Raw genomic sequence first — 13,001 nt, 5'->3', positions numbered from 1 at the left:
ATTGTATTTAACAATTGGTTCATTATGTTAATGAAGCATTGTCTATGTATACAAGTGTGTCAGTGCATTGAATTATACCCAGTGCACTAAAACATCTGCATTACTGTTTCCAAGGTTATTCTTGCTGCTGAACAGCTTTTACAAAATAAATAAAAGTAAAAAATTGAGACCTTTTGTGAGTCCAGCAAAGAAAATGGAAAAAAAATCACATAAAAATAGGGGATATGATTTCTTTATCATCTCTATTAATAATTCCTGATGGTAACAAAATTGCAAGCATTATAAAACTGTCAAATATTTTCACTATGTTTATATGCCAATTAGCATCTGCTTTATGAACAGTTTCACATTCAATTCTGTGAAGCTGAAATATGACAGATACAACAAGGAGCAATAAAACTCTAAAAGCATCTGTTCGGCACCTAAACATTGATTTTAAGCAAGCCCTACCTTTAACAAACTGGCTTAAGACAGCCAAGTGTTTTTCAATTCTTTTTGAAAAGGTAGCCACGTTTTGGTTCATCTATCTTTGGGCAAGTCTTCCATCAGCAGCAACTGACATCCTCCTTCAGAGTGGCTGTGATACAGCTGCAGTGGCCAGCCTCGAGCACTGACTCCTTCTCCCATCTGACAGAAAGGAGCTGCTGCTAGCAAACCCAGGCAGGGAACGTTTTCATAAGTCAGTGTTAGATTTTTTTGTTGTTGTTGCTCTCCCCATGAGCTGCTTCATAATCCTCTATCTTCAAGAAACTGAGATCTTGTCAGCTGTTAAAGGCACTGACACTTCCCTTTACTATAAACTCAGGATGTGCAATAACACTGGAAATCTTAGCAATATTCATAACAAAAAGCATCACTAATTCCAGCTGCTGCAGTACCATTACACTTTCTGGGTAAGAGTTCATATAAATTTGCAGGTTTGTGGGAAGGAGGCAAGTGCCTTTCTCTTCCTTCATTCCCTCAAGAACTGAACCCCTTGATTTTGAAGGAGTCAAAATGTGGAGCCAGAATGAAGCACAGGGAGTGACACTTTGCAGTACAGTGAGACATCAATATCCCTTTCTTGTTCACCGCTTGAACAATGCTGGTGCTCACTAATATTGCATACATTTAGACTCGTGATGCTAGGATTGTCTCGGTATACTGCTATTACTAGTGACAGTACTTGCAGAAACTATTATCTATTCTTAGTCTACTGACATGGCAGAAGCGATGTGCCACTTTCTTTTCTCTAATTAAGCATTTCACAATTTTGAAATACATTCTTCCCCACAGTTTGAGAAACACTGCACTAAATCAATTAACAATCCCCAAGGGTCCAGATTTAGGTCTGAAACCAGATTTCGGTTTGAAAGCTACTTTAAAAAAACCCAAAACCTTACTGGTGACCTTTTAATATGCAGTAAAGTAAAATTACTTCTGTGAAGAAGACAAAAAAACCCCACAGTTAAAATGACACTGTCAGAAGATAAAACTTGAAAGAGACTCTTAAAAGATAAACCTGCTGAGTAAATCTAAACTTTAGAGAGAATATTAATGTAAAGCAGCCCATGGCTCCACCCATGTGCTGCACTTTTATTAACATGAAATTGTCATATGACAATGCTCCTGTAAATTTTGCTCACTGTATAAAATCTGGGCTTTGAAAAGAAAACACAGCTTTCCTCCTCTCCACCCCTCCCTTCCATTTCTTTTTGCTAATGTAAAGATTCACATCTGCTAATTTAATCCATGTGTAATGATCTCATAGGTAAAAGCAAACATGGAGGAAGAGACTGTATGGCCAAGTTTCATAATAAACTGTTCCTTTCTGTAGGAACAGTTGTTTACCTCCAAGGCTGAGGAATTTCATCCCCAAGCTTACAGAAATCTGGTTTTAGCACAACTTGTGTTAAGACACAGGAGTGGATTTGAATGGGATAAGCCAAAATAGATACTGTCCCCAAATATCCATCTTGTGCCTCTCATGGAAGCTGCTTCTCCTGCAGCAGGAACAGCGTAACTGTAAATCCACAAAGTATCCAGGTAACCTAAAACCAGCATTGGTTTTAAAATAATTTGTGTTGTAAAAAGCCCCAACAGCTAAGAATTATACATAATGGGCACAAATTAAAGCATGCAAACTTTCACTGAACACAAGAAATAACACCCTCTAATGAAATAGCTGTTGCTGGGACAAATAAAGAGAAGACAGGATAGACTAGCCAGCATCCTGGTTCACCCGTACAGACCCTGTGCAGTCCTATTCTTAACATCTTCTAGAATAATCAGCCAGAAGAGTGGAGAAAAAGATAACAGACAGTCAGTATCCACCATTCATTTCTTCCCCAGACTGCATTGCTAAGAAGTCCACAAAAAGATCCCAATGCAAATTCAGACACCAACTCATTTCCATTCCTCCCCTTACATGACAGAAAGACTAAAGCATGAAAGATCAACACTATACACAGTTCTTAAAGCCACAATCAAATTTTCATATTAAAAATTAATTTTTGGGCAGACTTTTGATATTGCTAGTACAGATTTATGGAGGAGGGAAGAGTCCAGATGCTATTTTTCAAATTTATAATTGAGGAAAATGATGGAATTGGGGGGGGAAACCCAAATAAACCCCAAGTATTCTGGAAGAGAGTAGCTGAATTCAATCAAGGTCAGCTCTTAAGAAGGACATGATTTAAAATCAGTTTTAATGCATACAGGCATCAGCCAGTTGCCAGGTTTACTGCAACTTAATTAGTTCCCACCTGTTAAGTGAGAGAGGGCAGTAAGTAAGAGGCAGTTTTGGCTCTTCTTGTTTAAAGCAACTTTCCAAGAAAAAAAACACTTTGTAAAACCCTGACATCAAATAGTACATGCCAACGAATGAGCAGCAAAATTGTCTTCACATTCATTGGAAGCAGGCACAGAGGCTAATTCCAAAAGGCATTTATTTATATATTAATTGTTCTGGCACAGAGTCTCTCTAACTAACTGAGACTTGCATGATTAAGTTTAAAACCATCATTGATGAACCCAAGTTGACAAAACTGTAGAAATGCAGTGGGAAACCTCAACTCGAAAAGGCTCTGTGCCTCCTGAGGTCCAAGTTGTCAGAAGTTGTGCATCTGAAGGGGAGTGTAAAGCTTAATAACATTTGGTGGGAAAAATATTCAGGAGCTCTTTTAAGGCCCAACACCTGCCAGTACACCACTGCCAATTGTTCTGGTTTCACAGTTTCACATTTTCACTTTGAAAATTTTACTCTCTTCATTGCTAAGCAAAACATGCATATACACAGCAGGTAAGTTAGGATAATGTGCAACTGAATATAAATAAGTGCTTCCAAATATGTGCAATAAGCAACCTTAAAAAACCTCCCAGATTTTCCTCAGATTTCTTATATGGCATTCGTACTTCAGTTTTTGGAATAGCCTCAGTACCCTGAAAGATAAAGAACTTGTGTCATGCTGCAGTGATGGGTTTTTGTTGGGTTTTTTTAAAGCAATATTATAGTGCTGTTCATTTAAATACTGTTTTTCTTGACAGTAAGAAAGACAGAGAAGAAACCAGTATGGAAAACTTTTTAGGATTTTCTGAATATGTGTCAAGTGGTGACTGAATGAGCAGATCCCACCTGGGACACAGGCACTGGCTGCAGTGTCTGGTCAGTGGGTAGGTCGCTTCTCTTTTCTGCCTTCCTTTTCCCTCCTCCCCTTTATCATCTCTGACAGCTAGCCATCTGAGGTATGAATCATCTCCTCCACTACAGCTCTTCTACTGAATAGATGCTTTAAAGGAAACAGATTGAGGAAAAGTTAGCACTAAGTGAATCAAAGGCAGAGCTGTGTGTTCAGAAGTATGTATCACCCTATATATTTCCAAGGTTCATTCCCACATTTCTCCCAACCTTGAAAAAAATAAATATGCGTTTTTGTGTGCATGGGTAGTAGGAAGGGATGTTTCTTTTCCATCTTTCCATGTCAGAAAGGGGAGGGATGAGACTCTCAAACTTCATTCCCTCATTTCCATTCCTCTCTGCATCAGGAGCAGGCTGCTGTTAAGTCTTCTCCCTTTCGGCCTTACTTTCCCTCTTCTTCCTCCTCCTACTCATAAAGTGGCTTGAGGAAGCTTGCAGATAACCTGGAAGGCTGTGTTTGAGAAGTTTCACCCAATATAATTCAGCATTGATCTTTCTTGTCTCCATCAAATCTTACATAAAAAGATTAAAAACAAGGTGCTAGGAAAGTAAGCTAATATTACAGAGAAGGTATGAGGGATTTTGAGAGTAACTTTAAGCTTTTGTAAATTAAATCAAATCATTTTCATATTACTTTACTGCTGTTTGAAAGGAGAATTCATAATATTTTTTTCAGTTTTGTCACCTGTACTTGGTTCATCAAGACTAACATGCATCTTTCCTTGCACACAGTGTGCAGTGTCTACCATTTGTTATATAAGAAGAAAAAAGTAAAACAGTCTTCACTCCAGAAGGCAAAAGATTACTATGCTTACTGAAAAATTTCAGCAAATGAAAATGGAAAAGCTTGGCAGGTGAAAAAATCAATCTACAAAGTTTGGTTTCACTTGGGAACTCCCTTTCCTCTAAGAGGGCTTTCAGAATGCTTAAAAATCATACTGCTGTGACTCCAGCCACCCTCTAGTACCATGTTTCTTCAAATTTCACACAGGAACTTCCCAGCCATGTGCCACAAAAGGGTTAACTACAAGTGAAACTCGTTGCACTGCATGAAGAAATTACTAACCCATTTCGGTAATACATTTTCAGTGTGAATTCAAATGCTCTCCTCTCCAGTAGACCTTTATAATGTACTGAGTCCCCAGACACGCCAGGGTCTAAAGCACATTGTAAAATGCTTTTCTTTGCTCTGAATACTATTTACAGAAGTCATAATAATTCTAACCAGGTAACATGCTGCAGGATTTCAAAATGTTAAGGGTAAGCTGTTACATATTAAAGAGGTTGCTTTTTAACATGGGCCACAAAAACAATCTCAGAGAAGTCCAGAATATAAAACACGGCCCTTGTATAACTTGTTTTTGTTTGTTTACCCCCACCCCAATTTCCTAAAAAGTTTTTAATTCATTGTTTTGAATTTGTTAGCTTCTGTACACTGCCTCCAATCCATCCATGGGACCACTGCTTTAGAACTAACCGGCTAAAAAGAACAACCCCTGAGATTCCTGTACAGAACAACAAAGATCCTCCTGCTCAAAGGGCACCATTACTTAAGTTCCAAAATCTGCACTTGCTGCAGCCATTCAGTATGATTCTACTCCAAATGCACAGCACTGACTAGAAATTTAAAGACTTTCCACCAAGAGGTAACAACATTACCACAATTTTACAGTTGAACTAACTAAGGCACAAAAGTGTTAAGTGGGTCACACAAGCAGTAAATGCCTTATTTAAGCAGCTATTCAGAAGGAAAAAGCAAATGAAGAAACCAGCTAAACACATCAAAAATCTTTAGCAGTAAGAGAGGAGAGGGTTACATTGCTTATAAAAACACCTTCTGCCCCACATACACTCACAGAAAAACACATGTGCATTGAAGTAACCATAAATGCAGAGACACAAACATGCAGAGAACAACTTATTTATGAACAGGGCCAGCTGAGCACAGGTACACAGGCACTTACTTGATCTATTTCCATTAACTTGGGGAAGGCACCTGGCCATTCAATCGCCACCTTCACTATATCAGCAGGAGGGGGCATTGCGACGCTGCTGCTCTTCGGAGCCAGTACAACTGGACACTAAATACTGCAGAGAGTCTCTCTCATTCACACCTGCAGGGAGAGAAAAAAAAAAGAAAAAAGAATATTACAGCAGTTCAGACAGAACTCCAGCACTGCTGCTTCTGTCTCCTACACTTCCCGTGGCTGGGCAGGTGGATGAAAATGGATGTGTGTAAGAATGTGCAGGAGCAGGAGAATGGCACATATTACAGGAGCAAACACAGGACTCAACGCCACGACATGCTGCACAGCTCGACAGTCTGTTAGAAAGATGGCTGAAGCACTGAAATGTACGGGGAATAATAGGCATGCATTAGATTTAAATAGAAAAACTATTTTTAAATATTATTAAATATGCTGGTGGGAAAAAAGCGACAAACTAGAGGAAGCTCCTGTTACAGTGTCACTCCTGGAGTCCCAGGGAACGTGACCGAATTGGTTGATGCTGGCGCTTCAGGAGAAGAGATTGCCCAGGAAGTTATGGCCAGGAAACACTGTTTCTTTTAACTATAGCAGTGATCTTCTGGGTGTTCACAAATAGATCACTGCACTATAGCAACCAGTATGTCAGGAAGAAGGCAGAACACACAGCAGTTTCCACATATACATACACACGCACACACACATCCTCACCTCACAGATCCAGAGAAACCCACACATAAACACTTCTTCTTTATGGTACCTCTCAGACACATGAATACACAAGGATGCAGTATACATTCAGGGTGACATAATTCACTACATAACACGTCATAATTCTGCAAGAATATGAATATCAACAGGATCTGGTGTCAAATAGTGCGAGCTGTGAGTTTCAGGGAAAGGAAAGGGGAAGAACCAAATCCTCAGGTTTTGCAGAATTTAAGTTCTGTCTCTTTTGACTCATCAAAGTTTATAACCTTGCAACAGCAACAAATGTTTTTCAAGAGTGTGTAGCCTCTCTGGGCTTGCAAACAAAGTTTCTGCACCCCTCTCTCAGCTCGGTGGTGGCAGGACACCCTCTCTAGTAGCAAAGTGCTGCAGTTCTCAGACACAGCAGCCCATGCACCCTGCTGCGGAGGGGGAGGCTCCTTCTTGCTTTGGCAAGCCCTCCGTGCCAACCATGGCGTTTCCTGCACACTCTGCTGAGACCCAGCAAAGTGCCATCACGTATCACAAAACAAGAGAGGCTGTAGAAATCCCCAGCGGTGCAGTCCCACTTCTTCTTAGCAGAAAAAGAGAAGGAAGTGGTGAAAGCATGGAGACATGCTTGCACATACAGCCTTTCAAAGAGCTAAGGCAAGAGAAGGAGATGGCTGAGTATACCAGACATCCAAAAGACACAAACATGTACAGGTTAAAAAAGGCTCTGACCACCTTCAGTTGCTGCTTCAACCTGGTCTAATGACCTTTCTTCCACTGCAGCAGAAGCAGGAGCTCAGATCAGTCTGAACAAAATTGTGAAATCATCCCTTTATTGGGAAATGTTGTACCTTTGTCTGAAACTACTTTTATAAGTGGGAGTTCATCCAGCCTTCTGGATGTCTCCATCTTTCCTCTTTTCTTGCGTGCCCTCTGGTCTGCTCTGAAAAGGCTCAGTCCTCTGAGTCTGCAAGCCCTGCTACATTCTACATAGGGTTCTCAATACATACTATAAAAGCAATTTATGAACTTTAACACTCCAGCAATTTATTTGCAACAATGGCAGTTCTGACACCGACCGGATCGCACATCACCACAAAGCAAAGTGCAAGGCAGTAAATAAGACAATGGACGGTCTATAAATAAGACTGGATTGCAGGAAGCGCCTTGAAAGACTAAACAATGTGATTAAGAAACACTGTGATACTGTCTACATTTGGTAGATGTTACAGGAACAGGGAATAAACACAATTAAAGCATGCAGCTGGCTTGCTGGTCATTGAGAAAAATCAGACATTTACTTTTGTCTGTCTTCTACCCTGTAGACCCTTAGCAGATGCACTGTTCCCACCATTTCTCCCCAACACATCAAAGGGCCACCATTTGCATCTCCCACCAGTGCTCCCCTTGCTGCACAGTGCACTGGCTCAATCAACCAGCAAAGGAAAAAAAAGTATTTTTGGTCATCTGTTTTTTACCATGTTCAAGTCAAACAGCTACTCAGAGGTGATACAACATGGGAGACGGGAGGAGAAGCAAGGTTTCTTGGCAGCAATGAGCTGTTAATCCACCTCGACAGTCAATTGAAACTGAGACCTTGGCACCTTCTGCTCCCACACCCACAGTGATGGTGTTTCCCACCTCCTCAGCAGGGCAGTCCTTAGTAGTCTCAGCCTGCTGATGTTCTGGTATTAAACTGTCTGCAGCACTGAAGTGGGGCTGACTCACCCAGTGCCTGACCAACAGGCTACCCGCCGCATTCCCTGGCTTGGCACCCCATCCCTGGCAGGAGGGATGCTGGAAGCCTCAGTCAGAGCCTGAGTTTGCTGGCCACAACACAAAAAGAGCAGCAGCAGCTCCTGCCAGACAAACTTGACTGAGGATAGCTTCAGCTGAGTAAGCCTTTATTTTCAACAGTTTTATTCTCCCCCATCATGTTTCTTCTACACTTTAAATGAAAAAAAATCACCTGTAGACCACATATCTAAAGAGATAGAAGGGAGACCTATTAAAACCATAGAATCCACCTATTGCATGGACAAACACAGTTTCTTTTGACTAAGAAGCAGCAATTTGCAGCCCAATACCATCCCTCCAAAGCTCACAATAAATGCAGGAGAAAAAACAGATTCATGACCACTGCCTGTGAGTACAAAAGTAAAACAACCTTACACAGCAATAAAATTGCAGAAAACTTCCATTTTCCCATGCATATGAGGGCATTAACCCTCATTTTGCTTTAGCAAGTTGTGGGCTACCTTGAGTCACACAGGAAGAAAGGTTTAAGAAAGAAGAGTCAAGGAGAGCTGATGGTAAGTTAATCAAATTCAGCTATGGAAAATAAGCACTTACATTCCAAAGCAAGGTGCAAGAGAAGTCTGCCACAGCATTCGGCAGACAATTTCATTGTGACTAGTTTTAATGTAGACTAGCACAGATCTCCTACATAATTATAATTATTACTATACGTATGCTTATAGAGTCATAAAACACAAAGCAAAGTGACAGACCTTTAACTAATACAAATGGGTGTAGTCCCACTTCTCCCACTGAAGACCAACTCCAAGACTACATTGTGGTCTGAATGCTGAAAAGCATATAAAATCATCACTTTGTTTCCGTTTCTCTGTGGACATCCTAGTCAAATGTGCTGACTTCTTCTTTCCTAGTTTATACTCTGATGAATCCAATGCAATACACAAAAGAAAATTTAGTTTTGTTCTACCTCTGTGGCAACATCAGAAACAAATATTCTTTTGGGGGGTTTTTTTAAGGCCAAAATAGATGTTTAGTTGTCATCCCAAAATTAGGACTGAAAAGAAAATTCTGCAACCTACAGTGCTGACAATTCAAAATTATCTACTATTTATTCCCGTGGTACACAGTGTGTTAGACAGTGCCCAGCAAAATAAGGAAGGCACAACTCCTGGTGTGAAACGGTTCCAATTTAGTAAGCAATTTTCATTATGTGAATGAAGAGCTAGAACTGTTTTCAATTTCTTTTTGTTACTCCAGCAGCAGTCAAGCAGTGAAAAGGACAGGGATGTCGCTAAAGGGTCTAGTTATGGAGTTTTCTCAAGTACAATTCCTTTTTCTCTCCCAGTGGGATCTGAGAAGCACTGACATGTAAGAGCAACTTTCCAACTCATTTTTACAACATTTATTTTCAAGTCAGAATCTGAAGGCAAGAAGGGCGCATGTGCAGGCATATGAAGGAGAGGAGAGGGTCAGAGGAAAAGGAAGGCAAATTCCCATTGTTTTCCCTAATGAATGCAAGGAGATGTAACCTGGACAATGTTTAAGCAACTTACATGCTCAACAGCACACTATTTTATAATTTCAGGAAACCACAGCCAAAGCATGTCTACCACTTGAACATACTTTATTCCGTCAATATGGTTTTGCAGAACTATGACAGATTATCGCATTAAAGTGTCAATTTCGCAATTTATTGTTATTACCACATACAGTATATTTATGCATTTCAACCATACTATGAAGGGCTTCCTGTGTTCTACTAAGCCAGAGTAATAAACACCCAAGTTGGAAATCAAAGTATGTTAAATTTAATGTAAAAATGCATCAGCATCTATATGCAAGCTCTCAATTTACCTGTCTGGCTCTGAGGGATTCATTTAGCACCAATGCCAGTAAAATATATTGAATTTTCCCCTTCTACCTATGTACTGCATATAGAAAACAGGATTTTATTCGTGTATGAAATTAGTTCTCAGTAGAACTCTTTTTTTTTTTTTAACTTATTTTGCAATCTCATTGGCACTTTCCATACAAAGATCTCAAAGTACTTTGAATAACTTAAAGTTACCAGAGCACATCTCTCAAGAAATAAATTCTATTCGTATTCTACAGACAGAAGAAAAATGCAAGGCTAATAGGAGCTATGTGACTTGCAGCTCTACTCATAAACAGCAGCCTAGAACAGCTTATTTCTTCTTTTACAGAAGAGAGATAATATTCAAAGAGCAGGCCAGCTCATTTCATGAACAGCTTGAGTAAGAAAATTAATGATTAAAAAGTGACTGCAGGAATGCCATGTGCACTTGAGAATTTAATAAAACAAAGCATGTGTTTCTCCACCCTGGACAAAAGGCAGCACATACAGCACCTGGAGCTGGCACAGATCCCACCACCCCCTGACACAGGCAGGTTTTTGCATGGCATTTCTTCAAGGCAAAGGGAAAGCAGGGCAGTAAGGGCAACAGGGCCGAGCAGGACATGGAGGGTGCTGGCAGGGAGCTGAGCCCTGGCCGGGCCCACAGCAGGAGGAGAGGCACAGCTCCCTCTGCTCGGCACCTTACGTAAGTAACCACTTCTTGTCAAACCTCATCAGCTTCCTCCGCTCGGCTCCTGCGGCCCCAGCAAACAGAAACTAAGTGGCAAATTCAGCTGGAAGGTCCCTCGGGGACCAAGTCTGATTAACGATTTTAGAAAGATAATCCAGCGCTGGATTAATATCCCCCAAGAGAGTTATTTTTGGAGTTAGACTGCACGACTGAACAGCTCAGTCTAAGGAGCTGTAAACATGCTCTACCATCTCCGCAAGAAATGAAAACAGGGCAGAGAAGCCAGGGGGCTGGATGCACACTTTGTGTACATACAAAGGCTTTCATGCTGCCTTTTTCCCTTCTTAGGCATTCAGTCCTATTCACCCCTGAACTAGACAGGAGTCAAAGGCCCAGCAGTCCCATGTCAATAAAATCTAGAGATGTTTTGATACAAATGGAAGATAAAGCTGTACAGAAGCTATGAGCTATACTCTAGTAAGGGATGGAAAAAAGGCAGTGGCCTCAAAAAGCAGGCAACCCAGGGGGGTGCTACCCCTCTGAAGCAGCCACCAACACTGCAGGAACACCTGACCCCCCTCCACTGACTTCCATGGTTCAGAGCAGTCCATCAGCTTCCAAACAGGAACATTTCTTTGATGCTGAACCCTAAGTCTGCTGATCTATAAAGCCTCATTAGAACAGGAATTAAATATTTAATATTAGGATAAAATGAGCTTTGGACCCTTCAGGTTTAAATACACCAGCTTTCCTCTCCAAAATATGTGGAGAACTAGTATTGGAGGAGATTTTAGGATTATGGGTATGTGAAATGTACAGAACAGGACAGTTTTTGCCACTGCTAAAGCTGCCCAGCAAAGACAGCTAATACTTGTGTGGTTATTGCCTATCTCATCCCCAATATACCTGTAACCTTTCTTCAAAATTTCATTCCAAGCATTTGCTCTACTCACAGTCATCTTGTTCCTCTTCTTGGGAAGCATTTTATATGGTTGAGGTTTCACTATGTTTAACAGGCTGGACCACTTTCAGATAGACTACTCTTCAAAACTAGAGAGCAAGAAAGGCTTTAAACGGTGCTTCAAAAGAAAAGGTGGAAGAAAAAAAACCAGACTGGATGTACTCGGAATATAAGCAAGCAGGCTGTCTGGTCTTGCTCCTAAAACCACATATTGAAGCATACCAGAAAAATTCAGGTCCTTCTTTAACATGAACTCCCCTGCTTCTTGGAAGATCATTCTCCTTTTGCTAAGGAACTTTTAGTTACATGTCTAATTCCTAAGAGAACAAAAAACTTAGTTTTGATTATTCAAGATTTTGTTTGAAACTTTGTAGCAATTTAATTAACTCATGTATACCATCTAGTCAGATAAAGATGCTCTGTTCACCAAAGACATTAATACTGGAGCTCTTCAAACTAGAGACCAGGAAAGTATCAAACTCAATTATTCAAAAGACATTTCCAATAAACAAATAAATAGAAATATTAATTTTTTAAAATTCATTAAAAACCTAGACAAAACCAAAAGGCACCAGCACAACCCCCACACCGATAGCAATCCAGCAGTCAAAGATCTAAGGCTTCACAAAAAAAAAAAAGCATGATTTTTCAACCATCCTGAGTACCTGCCTAGCATATGAAATGGAAAGACCATGGCAGGTATCTAGTACAGAACCAAAATGAAATGCCACTCTGAATACAAACTATTACTTAATCTACTTAAACCTTTACAGTTTTTCAGGGCTTGCCCACTTTATTTGGGGTTGTTTCTCATCATTTGGCTTGACTCCAGATGTTTCTAAACTGAAGCAAGTAGCAAAAATATGCCTCAAAATCCAGTTAAATACAGTTGTCTTTTCCTGCCTTTCAGGGTAGTCTCACATACCCTGTGAGGTAGAAAGGAAGCAATAGGGAAAACACAAAGTCTCAATTTCAGCCAGTGGTCCTACTGTTCTTAAAGAGCTGTAAGTTAAAAATCAAAGCTCTCAGGCTAAGAAAGTTGGAGGGCAGAAGAAAGGAAAAAGGACATAGACACTGTGAAACAACAAAATAATGCAACTCAAAACATTACAGCTCAAAAGGATGGAGGCAAATTTTTTTGTTTGGGGGAGGGCAAGCAGGTAAAGGGGTGGTGCTTTTTAATGTTTAAACTAAGCACATTCCAAAGGAGTCCCATGAAACTGAAAATTGAATAAGTTTATTACAGGCCAGTTGAAAACAAGCTGAAAAGAAACAGAGAAATTTCATCAAAAGTGCTGTGAATTTTGAATAAAACTCAGTTAAGGGTAAAAAATAACAAAAGATCACAGTCCTCTTTTCTACTACTAGCATGATCT

At 40.3% G+C, this 13,001-nt stretch overlaps 1 protein-coding gene across 4 annotated transcripts in view; it reads right to left on the bottom strand.

Annotated features, from left to right (window-relative positions):
* Window positions 1-13,001, bottom strand: part of ELMO1 (engulfment and cell motility 1) — a 305,383-nt gene that overhangs the window by 249,804 nt on the left and 42,578 nt on the right. For 3 of the 4 annotated variants that reach the window (XM_042042860.1, XM_042042859.1, XM_042042862.1), the window contains exon 3: window positions 5,641-5,790. In XM_042042860.1, the coding sequence (XP_041898794.1) occupies window positions 5,641-5,718 (78 nt within the window). In that variant the 5' untranslated portion in view covers window positions 5,719-5,790. Of the gene's footprint in view, window positions 1-5,640; window positions 5,791-6,138; window positions 6,155-13,001 lie in introns of those variants that run through there. The other variant, XM_042042861.1, reaches the window with a different exon arrangement.

Source organism: Corvus kubaryi, unplaced genomic scaffold, assembly GCF_017639235.1.
Source record: "Corvus kubaryi isolate FWS band 111438036 unplaced genomic scaffold, C.kubaryi_AGA036_p1.0 37398, whole genome shotgun sequence".
Classification (NCBI taxonomy): Eukaryota; Metazoa; Chordata; class Aves; order Passeriformes; family Corvidae; genus Corvus; species Corvus kubaryi.
The sequence above is the reverse complement of the archived record's forward strand: the minus strand, read 5'-3'. Positions and strand labels throughout refer to the sequence as shown.